The sequence below is a fragment of the Salmo salar genome, chromosome ssa17 (assembly GCF_905237065.1).
Source record: "Salmo salar chromosome ssa17, Ssal_v3.1, whole genome shotgun sequence".
NCBI lineage: Eukaryota > Metazoa > Chordata > Actinopteri > Salmoniformes > Salmonidae > Salmo > Salmo salar.
In genome coordinates this window covers 29,580,311-29,603,019 of record NC_059458.1, presented here as the reverse complement: position 1 = coordinate 29,603,019, position 22,709 = coordinate 29,580,311, and the positions used below count along the sequence as shown (strand labels likewise).

Here is a 22,709-nt window from a genome sequence, read left to right as displayed (position 1 = left end):
CTCCTGCCGCTGTGCCCTGGAGCTTTCTGAGGTACCGTCTCCTGCCCTGGAGCTTTCTGAGGTACCATCTCCTGCCGCTGTGCCCTGGAGCTTTCTGAGGTACCGTCTCCTGCCGCTGTGGTCTGGAGCTTTCTGAGGTACCGCTTCCTGCCCTGGAGCTTTCTGAGGTACCATCTCCTGCCGCTGTGGTCTGGAGCTTTCTGAGGTACCATCTCCTGCCACTGTGCCCTGGAGCTTTCTGAGGTACCGTCTCCTGCCCTGGAGCTTTCTGAGGTACCATCTCCTGCCACTGTGGTCTGGAGCTTTCTGAGGAACCATCTCCTGCCGCTGTGCTCTGGAGCTTTCTGAGGTACCATCTCCTGCCACTGTGCCCTGGAGCTTTCTGAGGTACCGTCTCCTGCCCTGTAGCTTTCTGAGGTACCGTCTCCTGCCGCTGTGGTCTGGAGCTTTCTGAGGTACCGCCTCCTGCCGCTGTGCTCTGGAGCTTTCTGAGGTACCGCCTCCTGCCGCTGTGCCCTGGAGCTTTCTGAGGTACCGTCTCCTGCCGCTGTGCCCTGGAGCTTTCTGAGGTACCGTCTCCTGCCGCTGTGCCCTGGAGCTTTCTGAGGTTCCGTCTCCTGCCGCTGTGCCCTGGAGCTTTCTGAGGTACCGTCTCCTGCCGCTGTGCCCTGGAGCTTTCTGAGGTACCGTCTCCTGCCGCTGTGCCCTGGAGCTTTCTGAGGTACCGTCTCCTGCCCTGGAGCTTTCTGAGGTACCGTCTCCTGTCGCTGTGCCCGCTCAGCTTTCTGAGGTACCGTCTCCTGCCGCTGTGTCCTGGTGCTTTCTGAGGTACCGTCTCCTGCCCTGGAGCTTTGTGAGGTACCCTCTCCTGCCGCTGTGCCCTGGAGCTTTCTGAGGTACCCTCTCCTGCCGCTGTGCCCTGGGGCTTTCTGAGGTACCGTCTCCTGCCGCTGTGCCCTGGAGCTTTCTGAGGTACCGTCTCCTGCCCTGGAGCTTTCTGAGGTACCGCCTCCTGCCGCTGTACCCTGGAGCTTTCTGAGGTACCGCCTCCTGCCGCTGTGCTCTGGAGCTTTCTGAGGAACCGTCTCCTGCCGCTGTGCCCTGGAGCTTTCTGAGGTACCGCCTCCTGCCGCTGTGCCCTGGAGCTTTCTGAGGTACCGCCTCCTGCCGCTGTGCCCTGGAGCTTTCTGAGGTACCGTCTCCTGCCCTGGAGCTTTCTGAGGTACCATCTCCTGCCGCTGTGGTCTGGAGCTTTCTGAGGTACCATCTCCTGCCGCTGTGCCCTGGAGCTTTCTGAGGTACCGTCTCCTGCCGCTGTGGTCTGGAGCTTTCTGAGGTACCGCCTCCTGCCGCTGTGCCCTGGAGCTTTCTGAGGTACCGCCTCCTGCCGCTGTGCCCTGGAGCTTTCTGAGGTACCGTCTCCTGCCCTGGAGCTTTCTGAGGTACCATCTCCTGCCGCTGTGGTCTGGAGCTTTCTGAGGTACCATCTCCTGCCGCTGTGCCCTGGAGCTTTCTGAGGTACCGTCTCCTGCCGCTGTGCCCCGGAGCTTTCTGAGGTACCGTCTCCTGCCGCTGTGCCCTGGAGCTTTCTGAGGTACCGTCTCCTGCCGCTGTGCCCTGGAGCTTTCTGAGGTACCGTCTCCTGCCCTGGAGCTTTCTGAGGTACTGTCTCCTGTCGCTGTGCCCGCTCAGCTTTCTGAGGTTCCGTCTCCTGCCGCTGTGCCCTGGAGCTTTCTTAGGTACCGTCTCCTGCCGCTGTGGTCTGGAGCTTTCTGAGGTACCGTCTTTTGCCGCTGTGCCCTGGAGCTTTCTGAGGTACCGTCTCCTGCCCTGGAGCTTTCTGAGGTACCGTCTCCTGCCGCTGTGCCCTGGAGCTTTCTGAGGTACCGTCTCCTGCCCTGGAGCTTTCTGAGGTACCGGCTCCTGCCCTGGAGCTTTCTGAGGTACCGTCTCCTGCCGCTGTCTCCTGGAGCTTTCTGAGGTACCGTCTCCTGCCGCTGTGGTCTGGAGCTTTCTTAGGTACCGTCTTTTGCCGCTGTGCCCTGGAGCTTTCTGAGGTACCGTCTCCTGCCGCTGTGGTCTGGAGCTTTCTGAGGTTCCGCCTCCTGCCGCTGTGCTCTGGAGCTTTCTGAGGTACCGCCTCCTGCCGCTGTGCCCTGGAGCTTTCTGAGGTACCGCCTCCTGCCGCTGTGCCCTGGAGCTTGCTGAGGTACCGTCTCCTGCCCTGGAGCTTTCTGAGGTACCATCTCCTGCCACTGTGGTCTGGAGCTTTCTGAGGTACCATCTCCTGCCGCTGTGCTCTGGAGCTTTCTGAGGTACCGTCTCCTGCCCTGGAGCTTTCTGAGGTACCGTCTCCTGCCGCTGTGGTCTGGAGCTTTTTGAGGTACCGCCTCCTGCCCTGGAGCTTTCTGAGGTACCATCTCCTGCCGCTGTGGTCTGGAGCTTTCTGAGGTACCATCTCCTGCCACTGTGCCCTGGAGCTTTCTGAGGTACCGTCTCCTGCCCTGGAGCTTTCTGAGGTACCATCTCCTGCCACTGTGGTCTGGAGCTTTCTGAGGTACCATCTCCTGCCGCTGTGCTCTAGAGCTTTCTGAGGTACCGTCTCCTGCCCTGGAGCTTTCTGAGGTACCGTCTCCTGCAGCTGTGGTCTGGAGCTTTCTGAGGTACCGCCTCCTGCCCATGTGCCCTGGAGCTTTCTGAGGTACCGTCTCCTGCCCTGGAGCTTTCTGAGGTACCATCTCCTGCCACTGTGGTCTGGAGCTTTCTGAGGTACCATCTCCTGCCGCTGTGCTCTGGAGCTTTCTGAGGTACCGTCTCCTGCCCTGGAGCTTTCTGAGGTACCGTCTCCTGCCGCTGTGGTCTGGAGCTTTCTGAGGTACCGCCTCCCTGGAGCTTTCTGAGGTACCGTCTCCTGCCGCTGTGCCCTGGGGCTTTCTGAGGTACCGTCTCCTGCCCTGGGGCTTTCTGAGGTACCGTCTCCTGCCCTGGAGCTTTCTGAGGTACCGCCTCCCTGGAGCTTTCTGAGGTACCGTCTCCTGTCGCTGTGCCCTGGAGCTTTCTGAGGTACCGTCTCCTGCCGCTGTGCCCTGGAGCTTTCTGAGGTACCGTCTCCTGCCTCTGTGGTCTGGAGACAAGAAGTAGAAGACTAATAAAGTCCTATTCTATTCTATTCTATCAGCTGATGTCCAGGATGTGGATTTGTTGAATGAGTAATAGCATACAGTACTTGCGTCAGACACACCCTAGAGACATAAATAAATAGTCCACTAATCACACCAACGCTGGCATTGGCTGCAGAGTAGACTTGTCTGCATCCCAAATAGCACCCTACTCCCTACACAGTGAACTACTTTTGACCAGAGCCCTATGGGCCCTGGTCAAAACTAGTGCACTATATAGGGAATCATTTGGGTTGCCACCATGGGCTATACACTGTACAGTACCCATAAATCAGTCAGAATGGCATGAAGGCATTGTTGCTCGCTTGTTAGACCTCAAGTTCCACCTTTGAACCTCTTTGCTAAATGATATCACCATGTTCCAAGCAGACTTGAACACAATGGATGGCTGTGTGTGAATGTTTTAACTGAATCCATACTCATGTTTACTGTAGTTCTGTTCCATGTGAACACTGACACTGTCCCTCAATCACCTACAGCTGTCACGTCATGATGTCAGACAGCTACCACACTTTGATCATACAGGTCTACCTTACTGCAGGTTGAGATAAATACTGGTTTTACCTATGCTCACAGCACTCCAGTCTTCACTGTCGCCTGTTGTGGGATTTCACCTCACTGAACAGTACATAGATTTTTCAACAATGAAAATGTGTGTGTGAGTGTGTGTATGTGTGTGTGTGTGTGTGTGGGTGTGTGTGTGTGTGTGTATGTGTGTGTGTGTGTGTGTGTGTGTGTGTGTGTGCATACTGTCCTGTATGATATGTGTGTGTGTGTGTGTGTGTGTGTGTGTGTGTGTGTGTGTGTGTGTGTGTGTGTGTGTGTGTGTGTGTGTGTGTGTGTGTGTGTGTGTGTGTGTGTGTGTGTGTGTGTGTGTGTGTGTGTGTGTGTGTGTGTGTGTGTGTGTGTGTGTGTGTGTGTGTGTGTGTGTGCATACTGTCCTGTATAATATGGGTGTGCTCTGAGTTTCCCCTCAGTGAACAGTACATTGATTTGACCTATTTCCGTTTTCCACAATGCCTCTGTGTGTGTGTTTTGCGTGTGTGTGTGTGTGTGTGTGTGTGTGTGTGTGTGTGTGTGTGTGTGTGTGTGTGTGTGTGTGTGTGTGTGTGTGTGTGTGTGTGTGTGTGTGTGTGTGTGTGTGTGTGTGTGTGTGTGTATGCGTGTGTATGCGTGTGTGCATGTGTGTGTTTTGAATGTGTGTGTGTGTTTTGAATGTGTGTGTGTGTGTTTTGCCTCTGAGTGTGTGTGTGTGTGTGTGTATATGTGTGTGTGCATGTGTGTGTTTTGAATGTGTGTGTGTGTTTTGCCTGTGTGTGTGTTTTGCCTCTGTGTGTGTGTGTGTGTGTGTGTGTGTGTGTGTGTGTGTGTGTGTGTGTGTGTGTGTGTGTGTGTGTGTGTGTGTGTGTGTGTGTGTGTGTGTGTGTGTGTGTGTGTGTGTGTGTCTGTGTTTTGCCTGTGTGTGTGTTTTGCCTGTGTGTGTGTGTGTATTGAATGTGTGTGTGTTTTGTGTCTTCTTGTGTGTATACTGTGCTGCATGTACTGAACTGTCTGACTCAGCCCATTTTCCCTCCTTCCTCTGCTGAGAAAACAGACCTTGTATTCCAACATGCTTAATTGTCAATGCCAATTAGTCCAGGGGCCGTGTCCACAATGGCTCAACTGTTGCGAGCTGCAAAGCCCTCTTTGTGATTGTCCAGTGGCCCGCAGAGCAATCAGGCGCTCATCTAGTCTCCTAATGACAAGAGGCCTGAGAGATGCCATCAGAAACAGAAAACAAAAGAGCCTTGGACAATGAGGGCAGCAGGGGACACAGAGAGACAGCGACGAACCAGCGCAGCCCATAGGGTCGTCCTTTCACAGATAGACACACATACGTGTACACCAGAGGAGGCTGGTGGGAGGAGCTATAGGAGGACGGGCTGGATTGGAATTGATGGAACGGAGTCAAACAGGTGGTTTCCAGGTGTTTCATATGTTTAACTCGGTTCCATTCACTCCATTCCAGCCATTGCAATGAGCCTGTCCTCCTTTACTTCCTCCCACCCGCCTCCTCTGGTGCATACGAACGCATGTACAAGCAAGCATGTACACACACCTACATTCACATGCACGTAACAGAGTAGATTCTATCCATCCCTCACTGGGCTCCAGACAGCAGTCTTCTGCTCCCAACAATAACTCTTAACTCAACACAGTGTAACTCAACCTGAGATAGGACATGTAACCAACAGTTTTTCATTTCTTATTGATTTGTCATTTTATTTGTACAGGACTTTATCTTCAGTTCTGATCAGAAGAACCTCAGAACACCAGTATATTTAGTTTGGAAATCTAGGTAACTAGGCAATGAGGCCAAATCTATGAAAGGAAGAATCATGCCAGGACAGGTCCAAGCACCTATAGTGGCACCAACCATTCCTCCCACAAACACACAGGTTAATTATAGGAGTATAGCCCACACAGGACAAACACACAGGTTAATTATAGGAGTATAACCCACACAGGACAAACACACAGGTTAATTATAGGAGTATATCACACACAGGACAAACACACAGGTTAATTATAGGAGTATATCACACACAGGACAAACACACAGGTTAATTATAGGAGTATATCCCACACAGGACAAACACACAGGTTAATTATAGGAGTATATCACACACAGGACAAACACACAGGTTAATTATAGGAGTATATCCCACACAGGACAAACACACAGGTTAATTATAGGAGTATATCACACACAGGACAAACACACAGGTTAATTATAGGAGTATATCACACACAGGACATACACACAGGTTAATTATAGGAGTATATCCCACACAGGACAAACACACAGGTTAATTATAGGAGTATATCACACACAGGACAAACACACAGATTAATTATAGGAGTATATCACACACAGGACAAACACACAGATTAATTATAGGAGTATATCACACACAGGACAAACACACAGGTTAATTATAGGAGTATATCCCACACAGGACAAACACACAGGTTAATTATAGGAGTATAACCCACACAGGACAAACACACAGGTTAATTATAGGAGTATATCACACACAGGACAAACACACAGATTAATTATAGGAGTATATCACACACAGGACAAACACACAGATTAATTATAGGAGTATATCACACACAGGACAAACACACAGGTTAATTATAGGAGTATATCCCACACAGGACAAACACACAGGTTAATTATAGGAGTATAACCCACACAGGACAAACACACAGATTAATTATAGGAGTATATCACACACAGGACAAACACACAGGTTAATTATAGGAGTATATCACACACAGGACAAACACACAGGTTAATTATAGGAGTATATCACACACAGGACAAACACACTGGTTAATTATAGGAGTATATCCCACACAGGACAAACACACAGGTTAATTATAGGAGTATATCACACACAGGACAAACACACAGGTTAATTATAGGAGTATAGCCCACACAGGACAAACACACAGGTTAATTATAGGAGTATATCACACACAGGACAAACACACAGGTTAATTATAGGAGTATATCCCACACAGGACAAACACACAGGTTAATTATAGGAGTATAGCCCACACAGGACAAACACACAGGTTAATTATAGGAGTATATCACACACAGGACAAACACACAGGTTAATTATAGGAGTATATCACACACAGGACAAACACACAGGTTAATTATAGGAGTATATCCCACACAGGACAAACACACAGGTTAATTATAGGAGTATATCCCACACAGGACAAGTGTTCAAGTAGACCTACCTGTTTGATATTCTGTCTGTAGTTTAGGACAAAGATATATGTCTGATTAGGTGCAGAGTTGAACTGGCACAGTGCAGTCCACATACACCGAGTATACAAAACATTTAAGTGCCTTTGAACAGGGTATGGTAGTAGGTGCCAGGCTTGTGTCAAGAACTGCAATGGTGCTGGATTTTTCACGCTCAACAATTTCCTGTGTGCCAAAGGACTTCCAGTCAACTGTGAGAAGCATTGGAGTCAACATGGCATCCATGTGGAACTCTTTCGACACCTTGTAGAGTCCATTCCCTGAATAATTGAGGCTGTTCTGAGGGCAAAAGCGGGTGGGTGTTTCAACTCAATACTAGGAAGGTGTTTATCTAAATTGAAATTCACATTAACTAGTAATCAAACACTATTTTTGATAAAACGTAGGTGTGAGGTCATATGGAATGAATAAAAAAACAGGTTAGGAATTCATGGATTGAGTTGGTCACAACACTATTTTAAACATTGTCTAACTTTACTGGTGATGTTACATAGATTGTAGGCCCATAAAAATAAGGAATGAAATTACTTTATGTGATAAGTAGGTTATGGGTAAGGAATGTAGTGATTGAGTCGTTCAGGGTGTAAGCAGATTCCTATTGGAGAGGACGCAGCCCTGTGGGCGTGGCTGTCCAGAGTAAGCGGTCAAGGTGTAGTTAGTCAGTATGGTTAGGAGCCGGAACGAGAAGACGCACAAGGGAAGACAGTCGTGGTGTGTATATTTTTTTCAGAAAATAGGAGGCTGTTTCACTAAATATTGTTGAAAGAAAAAGTGTGGCGCAAGGATTACGCGTTGCTGCCTGAAAATTCCGTCTGTATTATCGAGTCGAAATGGACTTTATTTGATTGCTCCGGAGGCGCGTTTCCTAAAGGTACACTGGGAGTGAATTTCAGTGGTGGCAAGATTATCAGATGGCGCTTCTATCATTGATTGGCATTGGATATTGATGAGGTAGCTAACATTTCCCGTGTGATCTACTTGGTGAGTTATCAATTTTATCAACTTGTTTCATCACTGTATTTCTTAGCCTTTACGTGTGAGTGACTAAGCGCATACCCAATGTGCATTGGATGTATTATTGATAGAACATAGAAACAGTAATACAATGTTTCAAACGTTCAGAGCGCAGTTCCTATCCAATAACCTCCATTTTCTTTGTGTGGAAATCCACAGCGTTGGAGGAGCTTCCATGGCGACCATGACGCACAACTGCCCTCTTTACATCAGCGTTCTGTGCCTGCTCCTCTTGATGCGCGCACAACCGGTGCGCGCTGCCTCCAAGGCCATCGTGTGTGAACCCATCACGGTCCCCATGTGCAAGGGCATCGGCTACAACCTCACCTACACTCCCAACCAGTTTAACCACGACACTCAGGACGAGGTGGGGCTGGAGGTGCACCAGTTCTGGCCACTGGTGCGCATCCACTGTTCCCCTGACCTGCTCTTCTTCCTCTGCAGCATGTACACCCCTATCTGCATCCCGGACTATCGCAAGCCTCTGCCCCCGTGCCGCTCCGTGTGCGACCGGGCCAAGCGCGGCTGCTCCCCCCTGATGAGCCAGTATGGTTTTGAATGGCCCGAGAGGATGAGCTGCGAGGGGCTGCCAGAGCTGGGTGATGCTGACCGCCTCTGTATGGATCGGAACAGCAGTGACGCCACAACTCTGTCCCCAGGCCCGGCCTTCCCCCCAAAGCCTACCTCCAAGGCCCCCCACCGCAACCCAGCCCGCCGCAGGCCGCCTCTCCCGCCCAAACCCTACCACAGTCACCACCACCAGGACTGTGAACAACGCGGCTGCCGCTGTCGTCACCCCCTGGTGTCCGTCAAGACTGAAGCCCGGTCACCGTACGGCCGCGGCATCCACACAGGCCCCGTGGAGAACTGCGCCCAGCCCTGCCGTCAGCCCTTCTTCACCCCGGACGAACACGCCTTCACCTCCCTCTGGATCGGCCTGTGGTCGGTCCTCTGCTTCGTCTCGACCTTAACTACGGTGGTCACGTTCCTGATTGACCGCGACCGCTTCTCCTACCCCGAGATGCCTATCGTCTACCTGGCTGCCTGCTACCTCTTCATCTCCCTGGGATACATGGTGCGGCTGGCGGCGGGCCATGAGCGTGTGGCGTGCTCCGAGGACGGCGGGCACGTGCTGTACGACGCTTCGGGCCCTGCCGGCCTGTGCACCTTGGTGTTCCTGCTGGTCTACTTCTTTGGCATGGCCGGCGCAATCTGGTGGGTGGTGCTCTCGCTCACCTGGTTCCTGGCAGCGGGCATGAAGTGGGGCAATGAGGCCATCGCCGGGTACTCGCAGTACTTCCACCTGGCCGCCTGGCTGGTGCCCAGCATCAAGACCATCGCTGTGCTGGCCCTGAGCGCTGCAGACGGAGACCCTGTGGCAGGGATATGCTACGTGGGCAACCAGAGTGTGGAGAGCCTGCGGGGCTTTGTGCTTGCGCCCCTGGTGGTCTACCTCTTCACAGGCTCCCTCTTCCTCCTAGCGGGGTTTGTATCGTTGTTCCGCATCCGCAGCGTCATCAAGCAGGGGGGGACCAAGACGGACAAGCTGGAGAAGCTGATGTTAAGGCTGGGCCTCTTTACTGTCCTCTACACGGTCCCTGCCGCGGTGGTGGTGGCCTGTCTGGTGTACGAGCAGCACCTCAGGCCCCAGTGGGACAGGGGCCTTTCCTGCTCCTGCCAGGCTGAGAGAGAGAGGCTAGGCCTAGGGCCAGACCACGCCATCTTCATGCTGAAGTACTTTATGAGCCTGGTGGTGGGGATCACCTCAGGGATGTGGGTGTGGTCTGGGAAGACTCTGGAGTCGTGGAGGAGGTTCCTGGGGAGGTGCTGTTGTTCATGTCCCTGCTGGGGCCACAAACCGTCCAGCGCGTCAGTGTACAGCGAGGCCAGCACATCCCTTACGACACGCACCGGGCTGCTCCCCTCGCAGTCTGAGCACAAGTCCCTGTCGCACCCATCTGTGTGACCAGACTGGCTGGACTCTTGTCAGACTCATGGTGCTCCACATAGTGGCTGTCAGAAGAAACTAAATGGATGCTAATTTAACTTATTGAACGGATTGTAAATTATGTAAACTATTGTCTTCACATAAGGACATGTTTAAACAAATTGTGGAAGTATAGAAAAAAGTATTTTGTATTATATTTCCTAGTTCTCATTCTAGACTCATTGCAGGGGATTTTCCCTGAAGTTTTTAATTATCTGGAGGGGGAAAAAAGTACACTTCAATGTCTCTAGGATTTTTAAATGACATGTTTTGCTAGTATGTCCTTAACCAGAAACGAAATGGTCAGGAATCCAATCAACAGTTATGTCATTAACCTGGAGATAACTGAGTGGCATGGTATTCTTCTATACGTAATAAAGATGGAGAATTACTATTTGTCATTTTATTTAAAGTAGCCATCCTAAAAGGACATTTCACTCCGGAAATGTTTATGGACACAGTAATGCCTTGTTAGGATGAAGAAATTTCACTACCCGTTTATGCGTATGTGCAGAATTTAACATGAAGTCTGTTTAAAAAAAACAACAGATTGTCTTAATCTGTATCGGATGAATTGAGAGAAATGTCACCACTTAATGTCTTTGTTTCACTCTTCCTGTTAAATTGATATCCCAAGCATACACAAGGGGTGAAAATGAGGAAAATAGTGTTTTAACTTTAAGGCATTCAAGGAGTTGGTCTGATTGGAATCCATAATGTCATCGTTCTCCCCCTTGCTTGAGGAGCAATACAGATCCCCCACACTTGTGCCATGTCATTACTTACCTGGACCACCTATTGAGACATGCCTTTAAATCAGGTGAAAGGAGACTGGAGTTCCTCTAAAAGGTGCAACTTCCCACTTTTGAGACCAGTTGTAGCCTCTTCTGCCTCCATGTGGTGGGTTCTAGTAATTACAGCAGCACAATCTTGTTTCTCTCTGCAAATGTGTTAACCATAATCTACCTCTTCGTAAAACTACACTGGGATTTCATTTTCTCCACTACTTCAACGGTTGTATTATCGTCCCATTTATCAAGTGGCCTTTAAAGTCTTATACCTAATGGATCAGTCTACATGCGGTTCTCCTTCAAAAAAATGACCTTGTCTAATTCTGGCATGTTAAACTACGTAGCCTGTAACCCAGGTAGAGAATAAAAGCCTGTTGGAACATGTCGTGCCGTGGGTTGGTCTGATTCTAAAAACCATCAATGCTTATGGAGCGTACACTTCTCCAGCCTAGTCCTGTCAGATCTATGAAAAACCAATGGGAAAAGAAAACCAGCCCAATTTATTTGAAATAATTTCAAATACAGGGCTTGATTGAGCTTAACCTGGCACATGAAACCAATAGAATAGCTGCAAAACTGCCAACACCGCCCATCTGGCACTCCAGGCAGGCTAAAGTAAACCCAGGACTGACACCATGAATCTTATCTAGAAATGGGACACCATACACAGATTTGATAGTTTATTACGGTTTATTTGAAATAAACAGCAACTGAAAATATGTTCAATTAAAAACCGATACATTTCACAGCTAAAGGGCCTACACAGTAAGCAAAGAAAACCGTCCTTCTACGTCACTATCTGTCCGTCCGTGTGCCAAACTACACCACAGGGTAGTTAGGGGCTTCGTCACCATGGTCAGTGTGTGGTGTCAGTCACTCTAACCCTTTGATTTTTACAGATCTGGAGTGTATGAGTAGGTATCAGTGGTGCAGCTGCCACCATACAGATCTGGAGTGTATGAGTAGGTATCAGTGGTGCAGCTGCCACCATACAGATCTGGAGTGTATGAGTAGGTATCAGTGGTGCAGCTGCCACCATACAGATCTGGAGTGTATGAGTAGGTATCAGTGGTGGAGCTGCCACCATACAGATCTGGAGTGTATGAGTAGGTATCAGTGGTGCAGCTGCCACCATACAGATCTGGAGTGTATGAGTAGGTATCAGTGGTGGAGCTGCCACCATACAGATCTGGAGTGTATGAGTAGGTGTCAGTGGTGGAGCTGCCACCATACAGATCTGGAGTGTATGAGTAGGTATCAGTGGTGGAGCTGCCACCATACAGATCTGGAGTGTATGAGTAGGTATCAGTGGTGGAGCTGCCACCATACAGATCTGGGGTGTATGAGTAGGTATCAGTGGTGGAGCTGCCACCATACAGATCTGGGGTGTATGAGTAGGTATCAGTGGTGGAGCTGCCACCATACAGATCTGGAGTGTATGAGTAGGTATCAGTGGTGCAGCTGCCACCATACAGATCTGGAGTGTATGAGTAGGTATCAGTGGTGGAGCTGCCACCATACAGATCTGGAGTGTATGAGTAGGTGTCAGTGGTGGAGCTGCCACCATACAGATCTGGAGTGTATGAGTAGGTATCAGTGGTGGAGCTGCCACCATACAGATCTGGAGTGTATGAGTAGGTATCAGTGGTGGAGCTGCCACCATACAGATCTGGGGTGTATGAGTAGGTATCAGTGGTGGAGCTGCCACCATACAGATCTGGGGTGTATGAGTAGGTATCAGTGGTGGAGCTGCCACCATACAGATCTGGGGGTGGGGGTGATTTGGGACCCGCTGTGTGTCGATGGTGCCAGTGAGTCTAGTTTAGGAAGGCCTTCAGTGCATCCTCATCCTCCGCCTGTCCTGTGTGTGTAGCAGGTCCAGCTTTACGACAGCACAGCGTGGGTGGTTCGGACACCCACCAGATTGTCTGCGCTGAGGGACCTCCTTATGGTCACCTTGCCCAGATCCTTGTATCTGTCCTCACACAGTCTGGAGATAGCCTGGGAACGCCACAACACTTAATATAGCCTGGGAACAACACGTATGTAACCCCAAGGTCACTCAACAGTTAAATCATAACATAGACAAGACATTGGCCCCTCCCACCTAGGCACTTGTGCAGATAGGTGTACATTCCCCCTAGCCATTCAGAAGGCAGAGTGGATCTACTACCTAATTTCTAACACCTATGCAATTGTTTAGTATCTACATGATAGTAGGGGAGTAGGGGCTGGGGTTGTTTCTGAACAGGACTACCATTAAACTCTCCTCTTGCCAAGTAGCAGTGTTTTCATTCCTGCTGTACTAGAAGCTCTCACCTCCAGTTTAGTGGCTCGCTGGTTGTCAAGTGGCTCCAGGGGGAAGTTGAGGTTGTTGTCGTCGGCCAGGGAGCGCAGGTCAAAGTAGTACTTGGCGTAGACGCTGGCCGGCACGTTGATGTTGAACTGAAGCAGCTCCAGGAAGTGCCTCTCCATCTCGTTCCTGTGAGAGGTAGAGGTACAGGTAGAGAGAGGGGTAGAGCGTGAATCACAGCAGACTTACCCTCCATACTCTCCCAGCCTCCTTTTCAAAACAGAGGGAAGAGGCTAAATCTAACTTTATTGATTACATAAGACTGAGTTTTGACCCACATGGGAACGTTCCAATTTAACGATGCTCCTCATAATATTGATTTATATGAGGATGTTCACAGTTCAGTCTTGGGTGAGCCAAAACAAATTCCTGCACACTTCTATGGAGACCTTTGTCAGCGGCATCAATCTATTAAATTGTATTACCGTAATTTCCGGACTATAAGCCGCAATTTTTTCCCCACGCTTTGAACCTCGCGGCTTAAACAATGACGCGGCTAATATATGGATTTTTCCCGGTTTTCTCAAAAAAAAACATTCTGTGACGTGCTCAGTTTTTTGGCGGCATGAAGCTTTCATTAGACCAATGAAATTGCCGAACGGGTTAAGGTCAAACAACTTTTTTTATTTACTGTTTAGATTAAATCGAGCGCTCTCAAACTTCCCATCATTCTGATTACGGTAGTCATTTTGTCACCCTCATCATGGCAAAGACATGGAGAAATGCATATGATGCAGCTTTCAAGTTGAAGGCGATTGATCTGGCTGTTGGAAAAGGAAATAGAGCTGCTGCACGGGAGCTTGGTCTTAATGAGTCGATGATAAGACGTTGGAAACAGCAGTGTGAGGAATTGACTCAGTGCAAAAAGACAACTAAAGCTAACTGCTAATTTTTTATTACAAGCCGTGTTTCGTTAAAGCCTAGCAGACGCTCTTATCCAGAGCGACTTACAAATTGGTGCATTCACCTTATGATATCCAGTGGAACATTCACTTTACAATAGTACATCTATATAGACGTGCGGCTTATTTATGTTGAAAATAAATAAATAATTTTAAATTCAGTGGGTGCGGCTTATATTCAAGTGCGCTCAATAGTCCGGAAATTACGGTAATATAGTCCTATGAACAAGTATCTGCCACAAAGAGCCCTGTAGCTGACTTTGTACATTTGCCCACTGACAAAGAAATGATCAGTCTATAATTTTAATGGTAGGTTTATTTGAACAGTGAGAGACAGAATAACAACAAAACAATCCAGAAAAACGCATGTCAAAAATTTTATAAATTGATTTGCATTTTAATGAGGGAAATAAGTATTTGACCCCCTCTCAAAGATTTCTGGCTCCCAGGTGTCTTTTATACAGGTAACGAGCTGAAATTAGGAGCACACTCTTAAAGGGAGTGCTCCTAATCTCAGCTTGTTACCTGTATAAAAGATACCTGTCCCCAGAAGCAATCAATCAATCAGATTCCAAACTCTCCACCATGGCCAAGACCAAAGAGCTCTCCAAGGATGTCAGGGACAAGATTGTAGACCTACACAAGGCTGGATCATGAGAACGGTGAGGAATCAGCCCAGAACTACAAGGGAGGATCTTGTCAATGATCTCAAGGCAGCTGGGACCATAGTCACCAAGAAAACAACTGGTAACACACTACGCCGTGAAGGACTGAAATCCTGCAGCGCCCGCAATGTCCCCCTGCTCAAGAAAGCACATATACATGCCCGTCTGAAGTTTGCCAATGAACATCTGAATGTTTCAGAGGACAACTGGGTGAAAGTGTTGTGATCAGATGAGACCAAAATTGAGTTTTTTGGCATCAACTCAACTCGCTGTGTTTGGAGTAGGAGGAATGCTGCCTATGACCCCAAGAATACCATCCCCACCGTCAAACATGGAGGTGGAAACATTATGCTTTGGGGGTGTTTTTCTGCTAAGGGGACAGGACAACTTCACCGCATCAAAGGGACGATGGACGGGGCCATGTACCGTCAAATCTTGGGTGAGAACCTCCTTCCCTCAGCCAGGGCATTGAAAATGGGTCGTGAATGGGTATTCCAGCATGACAATGACCCAAAACACACGGCCAAGGCAACAAAGGAGTGGCTCAAGAAGAAGCACATTAAGGTCCTGGAGTGGCCTAGCCAGTCTCCAGACCTTAATCCCATAGAAAATCTGTGGAGGGAGCTGAAAGTTCGAGTTGCCAAACGTCAGCCTCGAAACCTTAATGACTTGGAGAAGATCTGCAAAGAGGAGTGGGACAAAATCCCTCCTGAAATGTGTGCAAACCTGGTGGCCAACTACAAGAAATGTCTGACCTCTATGATTGCCAACAAGGGTTTTGCCGACAAGTACTAAGTCATGTTTTGCAGAGGGGTCAAATACTTATTTCCCTCATTAAAATGCAAATCAATATAACATTTTTGACATGTTTTTCTGGATTTTTTTGTTGTTATTCTGTCTCTCACTGTTCAAATAAACCTACCATTAAAATTATAGACTGATCATTTCTTTGTCAGTGGGCAAACGTACAAAATCAGCAGGGGATCAAATACTTTTTCCCCCTCACTGTATTCTTCTCTCCAAATCAGGGACTGATTAAGACCTGGGACACCAGATGGGTGCAATTAATGATCAGATAGAACAGAATATCAGCAGGCTCCGGGACCTCGTAGGGTCAGAGTTGAATACCCCTGCCCTAAGCACTTAGATATGAAAGGATTGGAGAGCTGTAAGGATGATGGTAGTTGTCCCTCTTGCTTACACCTATCCAACCCTCAGATCTAATGCCTAAAGGTTGGGGTGACTTGTAAAGGTGAGCAGTCATGGGGACAGGTGAGTGGACAGGACAGAGGCACACTGACATGTCCTCCACGGTGATGTCCTTGAGGATCTGGCAGTAGTCTACGTTCCACACGGCCTGGTCGTCCCACACCTTGGACGCCAGCAGGATGGCGCCCAGTACGATACGCTTCCAGTTGCACGGACAGATGTCCATCTCTGCATAGGTCAGCAGACGCTCCAGGTACACCTTGGGAAAGGATGGACACACAGTAAATGAGACTCATCTGACACTGCTGGACACACACAGGAACACCGTTACCAGGGCCAGGTGTTCAGCAGGAGACAATAGATTATGCAGAACAAGTATCTGACTGGTGGCATACATACCAGGGTGACGATGGCACACTCAGCAGTCAGCTGGGCCGAGCTGAAGAGCGTGCGGACGAAGCGGTAGATGAGCTTGTGTTCAGGGTCCACGCTGTAGTAGTCTTCTGGAACCTTCTCTCTCTGAGGAAGAGGAGGCCTGGCCAGTCAGTCTGACAGGAGGCTTGGTGTGCACACACACGGACATACAGTATCTACTTCCACCTACTCACCGTTAATGGGTGGATCTTCTCATCGAAAATGTCCAGAGAACGGTTTGAATCCCTGATGAAGGGGGGAAAAAAAAGACAGAAGACTACTGCTACAAGCCCACACACAGAGAAAGACCACACCTTCATTACCATGTTACTATGGTCACCACACCTTCATTACCATGTTACTATGTCATCAACACAAAACTCCTCCATTTACCTCACGTCTCTACATCATTTTTCTCATGAAATGAATGACAGATAGAACCTACCTGTTTTTTATATGATAGTATATAGCCAACGTGACACTGGAACAGAGAGAGACAAGACGGTGAGTTCTTACAATGACCGCCTCTTTTCTGCTCTGTTCTGCTCTGTGTGTGTGTGTGTGTGTGTGTGTGTGTGTGTGTGTGTGTGTGTGTGTGTGTGTGTGTGTGTGTAGGTAAGGAGGACTCACCATTTGACCGTACTCTTCAGGTTGGGCAGGCTGACCGTGCTATCATCAAGGAATATTGTGGAGCAGGAGCTGTACTTTTTAGATAACCCAGGAGACGTCTAGGAAAAGGGAGTAGTTGTTAGTCAAAGGAACAGAGAAAAACATAGCATCACTTCCTGACATCTCTGCATTAGTATCAGTGGATGTCCATGGGTAGCCATAGTAACGCACGACTGGAAAGATGGATTTACTCACATGATGATTACTTAAGTAGTTACTTCTCCTTTTCTCCCGCACTGGAGGAAAAAAAGTCAGACAAATCTTAGGTCAGGTAGTTCCCTGAAAGTGTTTAATAACTATCTGACTGACCATTAGACAGACTCTCCTGTTGTCCATACCACACCTGGGACATGATCTGCATGGCACAACGTTGTGGGACGTTCAGATAAAGAAATATATTACGTAGAACAAGCGTGCCCCTCTGACATGTAGAATAAGAAAGCATGTCAACTCTATTCATGACATTTCTATCTGTGCCGTTCCATGATAAGCAGAGGATACAGCCATGAGAAGTAGAAGATCCCCATGCCACTTGTGGCGACATGCTGCACGGAGCCTTCACTGTGCACTGCCACTTTAAGAGCGCATCAGCAGTCAGGAAGGGGGAGATAAAGATAGCTCTTCCGGTGCTCTGTGGAGAGCTCTCGGTTGGCGCGGCAGTTTGACAGTGTGTGCAACTCTGCAGAAGTCTTGTTTATTTTCAGCATACTTAGTAAAGTGTTGAAGTGGAACTCCGGTGTTTGCTCTCTAGGTGGTGGGTGCATCTCTTGGGAGCGCTCCTGTCATTGATCACATGGAGTGGTAGCAACATTGTTGCGAAACTTTGACAAACAACTGCAAGCCTGAAGTCAACAGCTAAGACCCCTTTCTCTCTGTGCTTTACACTGCAGCACTCTTTCCCCTCCCTCCCCATACACTCCCTTTGATGTTCAGTGTCGCTAGACTACTATTGCCCTGCCAGACGTGTTTGGGTTGACATTTTAGTTAAAGGGAGGTTGCGTGAGAGTTTATTGTTGTTTGAACTGTATTGATTTGGTACTATTGACATTTGGCCGAGAAGAGTTGACATTTTAAGGCCTTTGTTTTGCCTATGAACACCCCCCCCCGGGAGGTAATACAGAATATTGCTAATTCTCTAAGTGTTATGAGTGGGTTCTTGTCAATTGTTTCTATGAACTTGCCTTTTAAATTGCTCTGCACATTATTATTGTAGGAGGTATTATTGGTTGGGTTACCCCTGTGCTGTGACGTGTTTTTTTATGGTGTGTCTTACCCTTTCCACTTGCTATCTGGCCAACAGTCTACACTCTAGACAGTCTCTCCTGCTGATGTGTGTTTCTGGTAGCAGAACTCCATCTATCCTACTCTTTACCTTTCAGCAGGGTTAATACCTGCCTGCCTGGCGCCAGAACAAAAAGTACTTTATTTACCCCTCTCTAACAATACCGCTACACACTTACCATCAGTCTGCGACTTGTTGAGGAAGATTGTGCTGGCTCTGGCATTATCGGATGGGTTGGACTCCTGTGCCAATTCTGAAAGAAACAAGAAATACACACTTAGCCTATTTTATCACGAACACCACAAGAAATGCACACCTATCCCAACTATATGCACCATTTATATCTTAAAACGGCAGAGTGAAATACTGTATAATACTGACTGATTACAGATCAGAACTTCCGGGGGTGCACCTTGTGACTTGACATTATGACACTCACTATACTCTGGGAAAGGGGGATACCTAGTCAGTTGTCCAACTGTATGTATTCAACTGAAATGGGTCTTCCGCATTTCACTCAACCCCTCTGAATCAGAGGTGCGGGGGGCTGCCATAATCGACATCCATGTCTTCGGCGCCCGGGGAACAGTTGGTTAACTGCCTTGCTCAGGGGCAGAACGACAGATTTTTACCTTGTCAGTTCAGTGATTCGATCCAACAACCTTTCGGTTACTGGCCCAATGCTCTAACCACTAAGCTACCTGGCTATAGCCGAAGCATATACAATGCTGGATACTCTGCAGGATATCTTGGAATAGCTGAACCAATATGACGACTGCACAATCAATAGTGCAACAGGTCATATGCTGATGTGTGATGTATGCATTGTGCGTTAACAGCAAGCAATATCTTCCTTTCCCCTTTCATGCATGTCTTAGCTGTTCAGAGAGGTGTGACCACTCCAGCTTATCCGAAAAGTACACCTACCATCCGGGACCTCTCTATCGCTGATGTGCTGCAGATAGGTGCCCGTGTCCTCGCTTACGTCGTCGCCAGTGGTGGTTATTGGGTAGTCGTCGAGCTCGACTGCTCTCCTCGCAAGCTTTGGACTCCCACCGGGGGACATGCAGCATGACACTGTAGCCCCCATGATTGAACAATTAGCTTAAGTCCTACCACTGACTACACCCCAGAAATCTGAAAGAACCGTCCACTCGTCTATAACATCAGACAGAACCTCTGTCAGTGATGTCTGGTCTCAAAATGACAAATTCAAATTTAAATACATGAGTAGCAGCCACATATCCGGGTTCATATCTACAACACACAATTCAAACTGAACAGTTGAATCCCTATCATTTTCAGGGCGTGTGCGCAAAGGCATGGCGAGTAGCGCATTGATACGTCGGCCAGATACAGGCTTGACGACTAAACTAATCTAAAGGCTGGCAACGCTAGGACGCCGGTTTAACCGTTAATGGCAACGCGTTACTCGGTTTTAAAAAGCCTAGCTGAAGCTGCTAGACAGCTGATACAACGTTAAAAACATTAATCTGGTCTTCATAAACCAGACGTAGTTTGCTAGCAACTAGTTGGCAAGCTATTGCTAACTAGCCCTGTACCCGGCTAACGCTAATCCAGGCTTCAGCGAACTGGCTACTTATGCCGGTCCACTTGATTTAGCTATTCTTGCGATGCATTGCAGTCAGATAATATGCCGAATTCCTTCACATCAGCAAATGTTCCAGGTATGGTCGTTTACCGTACACAGAAATGTATAATGCTCAGATTTGAGACGACTAGCTAGCCTGATAACAGCTGATTCCCACTCCAGCCAAAGCCAACTAGGGAAGGAACGCCCTCAAGAACGGCCCATTTTGACGCACGTCAATTACCATTGGCTGTTTATCAAGATTAATAATTGTTATTTGACAGAGATTGGTGAACATTGTCATTTGACAAGTGTCAGCTCTACGATTTTATTATCGCGAGAATATAGATTTTTCCCACTTCCTCATAAGAAATCGTTCAACGCGGTATGAATTTCAAGTTTACTAAATTATACAATTATATTACATTTCCATGGTCTTCTTTTGACTATGGCGCTTGTACCATATGATGGGAATTATTTGCCCGTGCTCTCCAAACTACATAATTCGTCTGCCGAGTTCCATTTCGCTGACCACAATGTCAGACTAACCCAGGACTGGAATAAACTCGGAGTAGCTGCTGTCGTGTGGGATGCAGTGAGTGATCGACCATCGTTGGTGTACATGCTTTGCCGCATTCTGTAAAAATTCATGTCAATTTTAATTCCAATATGAACTATTCAATCATCTGTTGAATGACAGGTCGTCTTCTTGAGTGTGACAAAGATGTAGTCAACTATGGTACGATTGATTCTGCCACAATTTACTGATACTGTTCCCTCTTAGATCTATGTTTTCCTTTCTCTGTCAGGCGGTAGTGATGTGTATGTACCTGGAGCTGGGGCAGGTCGAGCTGACAGGGAAGGTTGCCATCGAGCTGGGGGCAGGCACTGGACTGGTGGGCATCGTGGCAGCTCTTCTAGGTAAGAACTCACAGGGGAAACTGGTAGGAGACTTGCACTACAGGGCCAAACCAAGCTGAAGTGGGCTGGCCTGATTACTATATAGTTGAGCTGATGTGTGCTGGCCTGATTACTATATAGTTGAGCTGATGTGTGCTGGCCTGATTACTATATAGTTGAGCTGATGTGTGCTGGCCTGATTACTATATAGTTGAGCTGATGTGGGCTGGCCTGACTACTATATAGTTGAGCTGATGTGTGCTGGCCTGATTACTATATAGTTGAGCTGATGTGGGCTGGCCTGACTACTATATAGTTGAGCTGATGTGGGCTGGCCTGACTACTATATAGTTGAGCTGATGTGGGCTGGCCTGATTACTATATAGTTGAGCTGATGTGGGCTGGCCTGATTACTATATAGTTGAGCTGATGTGGGCTGGCCTGACTACTATATAGTTGAGCTGATGTGGGCTGGCCTGACTACTATATAGTTGAGCTGATGTGGGCTGGCCTGACTACTATATAGCTGAGCTGATGTGGGCTGGCCTGACTACTATATAGTTGAGCTGATGTGGGCTGGCCTGACTACTATATAGTTGAGCTGATGTGGGCTGGCCTGACTACTATATAGCTGAGCTGATGTGGGCTGGCCTGACTACTATATAGTTGAGCTGATGTGGGCTGGCCTGATTACTATATAGGTGAGCTGATGTGGGCTGGCCTGATTACTATATAGGTGAGCTGATGTGGGCTGGCCTGATTACTATATAGTTGAGCTGATGTGGGCTGGCCTGACTACTATATAGTTGAGCTGATGTGTGCTGGCCTGATTACTATATAGTTGAGCTGATGTGTGCTGGCCTGATTACTATATAGTTGAGCTGATGTGTGCTGGCCTGATTACTATATAGTTGAGCTGATGTGTGCTGGCCTGATTACTATATAGTTGAGCTGATGTGTGCTGGCCTGATTACTATATAGTTGAGCTGATGTGGGCTGGCCTGATTACTATATAGTTGAGCTGATGTGGGCTGGCCTGATTACTATATAGTTGAGCTGATGTGGGCTGGCCTGACTACTATATAGTTGAGCTGATGTGGGCTGGCCTGATTACTATATAGTTGCTGGAACCATTCTGGAAAGGACAATGTGAAAATAAACCATCAGAGCCAGAACTGTTTGGGTTGGCCCTACAGTGTGGCTCAACAGGCTCAACTGTTAGTCACATTTTTACATGTGCTAACCGTGCAAGCCTTCTCTCCAAAGGTGCCAAAAAAGTGACCATCACAGACCGTGAGCCTGCCTTGGGCTTCCTTGCAGCCAATGTGAAAGAGAACATTCCCCCGGATCAGCTAGGAGCAGTGGAGGTCTCAGAACTGACCTGGGGCCAGGGATTGGAGCGCTATCCCACAGGAGGCTTTGACATAGTGCTGGGAGCAGACATTGTTTACCTGGAAGACACATTTCCATCATTACTGCAAACGATGGAACACCTCAGCTCAGAGAGTAGTGTAGTGCTACTGGCCTGCAAGATCCGCTACGAGCGAGACACTAACTTCCTGAGCATGCTGAAGCAGCGCTTCACAGTACACGAGGTGCACTATGACAAGGAAAGAGACATTCACATCTACAAGGCTGTGAAGCTTCCAGCAAGGAGAGATCTGTAGGAACCAGTGACTGATGGGGGATGTGAGGAGTTTGAATCACAGTGGATGGATCAATGTGCTGTCAATCATTGATGGTTCAGGGAGCTACTACTCATGAATGGACAGCCAGTAAGATGGTTCATGGAGGATGGTTTTGTTTCATGCAGGGTTGTGTCCAGTAGGGAGAAAATATGGAGCTACAACCCAGCTACTATGGGTGATTGTAAATGTCTTAATTTCATTCATCCTTTTTTGATTAAATGGATTTGAAAACAAAT

At 48.1% G+C, this 22,709-nt stretch overlaps 3 protein-coding genes across 4 annotated transcripts; 2 read left to right on the top strand and 1 right to left on the bottom strand.

The window, feature by feature from the left end:
- The first annotated feature begins 7,657 nt into the window (after positions 1-7,657).
- Positions 7,658-11,184, top strand: LOC123728184 (frizzled-5). Its single transcript, XM_045699353.1, has 2 exons — positions 7,658-7,989; positions 8,182-11,184. Exon 2 carries the CDS (start codon positions 8,198-8,200, stop codon positions 9,986-9,988), a length of 1,791 nt encoding a protein of 596 aa, XP_045555309.1. The 5' UTR covers positions 7,658-7,989; positions 8,182-8,197; the 3' UTR covers positions 9,989-11,184.
- Positions 11,185-11,471: 287 nt separating this feature from the next.
- Positions 11,472-20,074, bottom strand: LOC106575834 (cyclin-Y-like protein 1). Its single transcript, XM_045699354.1, has 10 exons — positions 19,222-20,074; positions 18,473-18,547; positions 17,208-17,248; positions 16,974-17,071; positions 16,789-16,824; positions 16,538-16,589; positions 16,329-16,448; positions 16,022-16,188; positions 13,120-13,282; positions 11,472-12,801 (listed from the first exon to the last, which is right to left on the bottom strand). Exons 1-10 carry the CDS (start codon positions 19,382-19,384, stop codon positions 12,685-12,687), a joined length of 1,032 nt encoding a protein of 343 aa, XP_045555310.1. The 5' UTR covers positions 19,385-20,074; the 3' UTR covers positions 11,472-12,684.
- mettl21a (methyltransferase 21A, HSPA lysine) lies at positions 17,683-22,708 on the top strand. Of its 2 annotated transcripts, none has more exons than XM_045699358.1 (3): positions 17,683-18,123; positions 20,695-20,806; positions 22,052-22,708. In XM_045699358.1, exons 1-3 carry the CDS (start codon positions 18,103-18,105, stop codon positions 22,450-22,452), a joined length of 534 nt encoding a protein of 177 aa, XP_045555314.1. In that variant the 5' UTR covers positions 17,683-18,102; the 3' UTR covers positions 22,453-22,708. The 2 variants fall into 2 exon arrangements, with proteins under 2 accessions (XP_045555314.1, XP_014008002.1); XM_014152527.2 differs by lacking the exon at positions 17,683-18,123 and adding an exon at positions 20,094-20,480.
- Position 22,709: the final 1 nt, after the last annotated feature.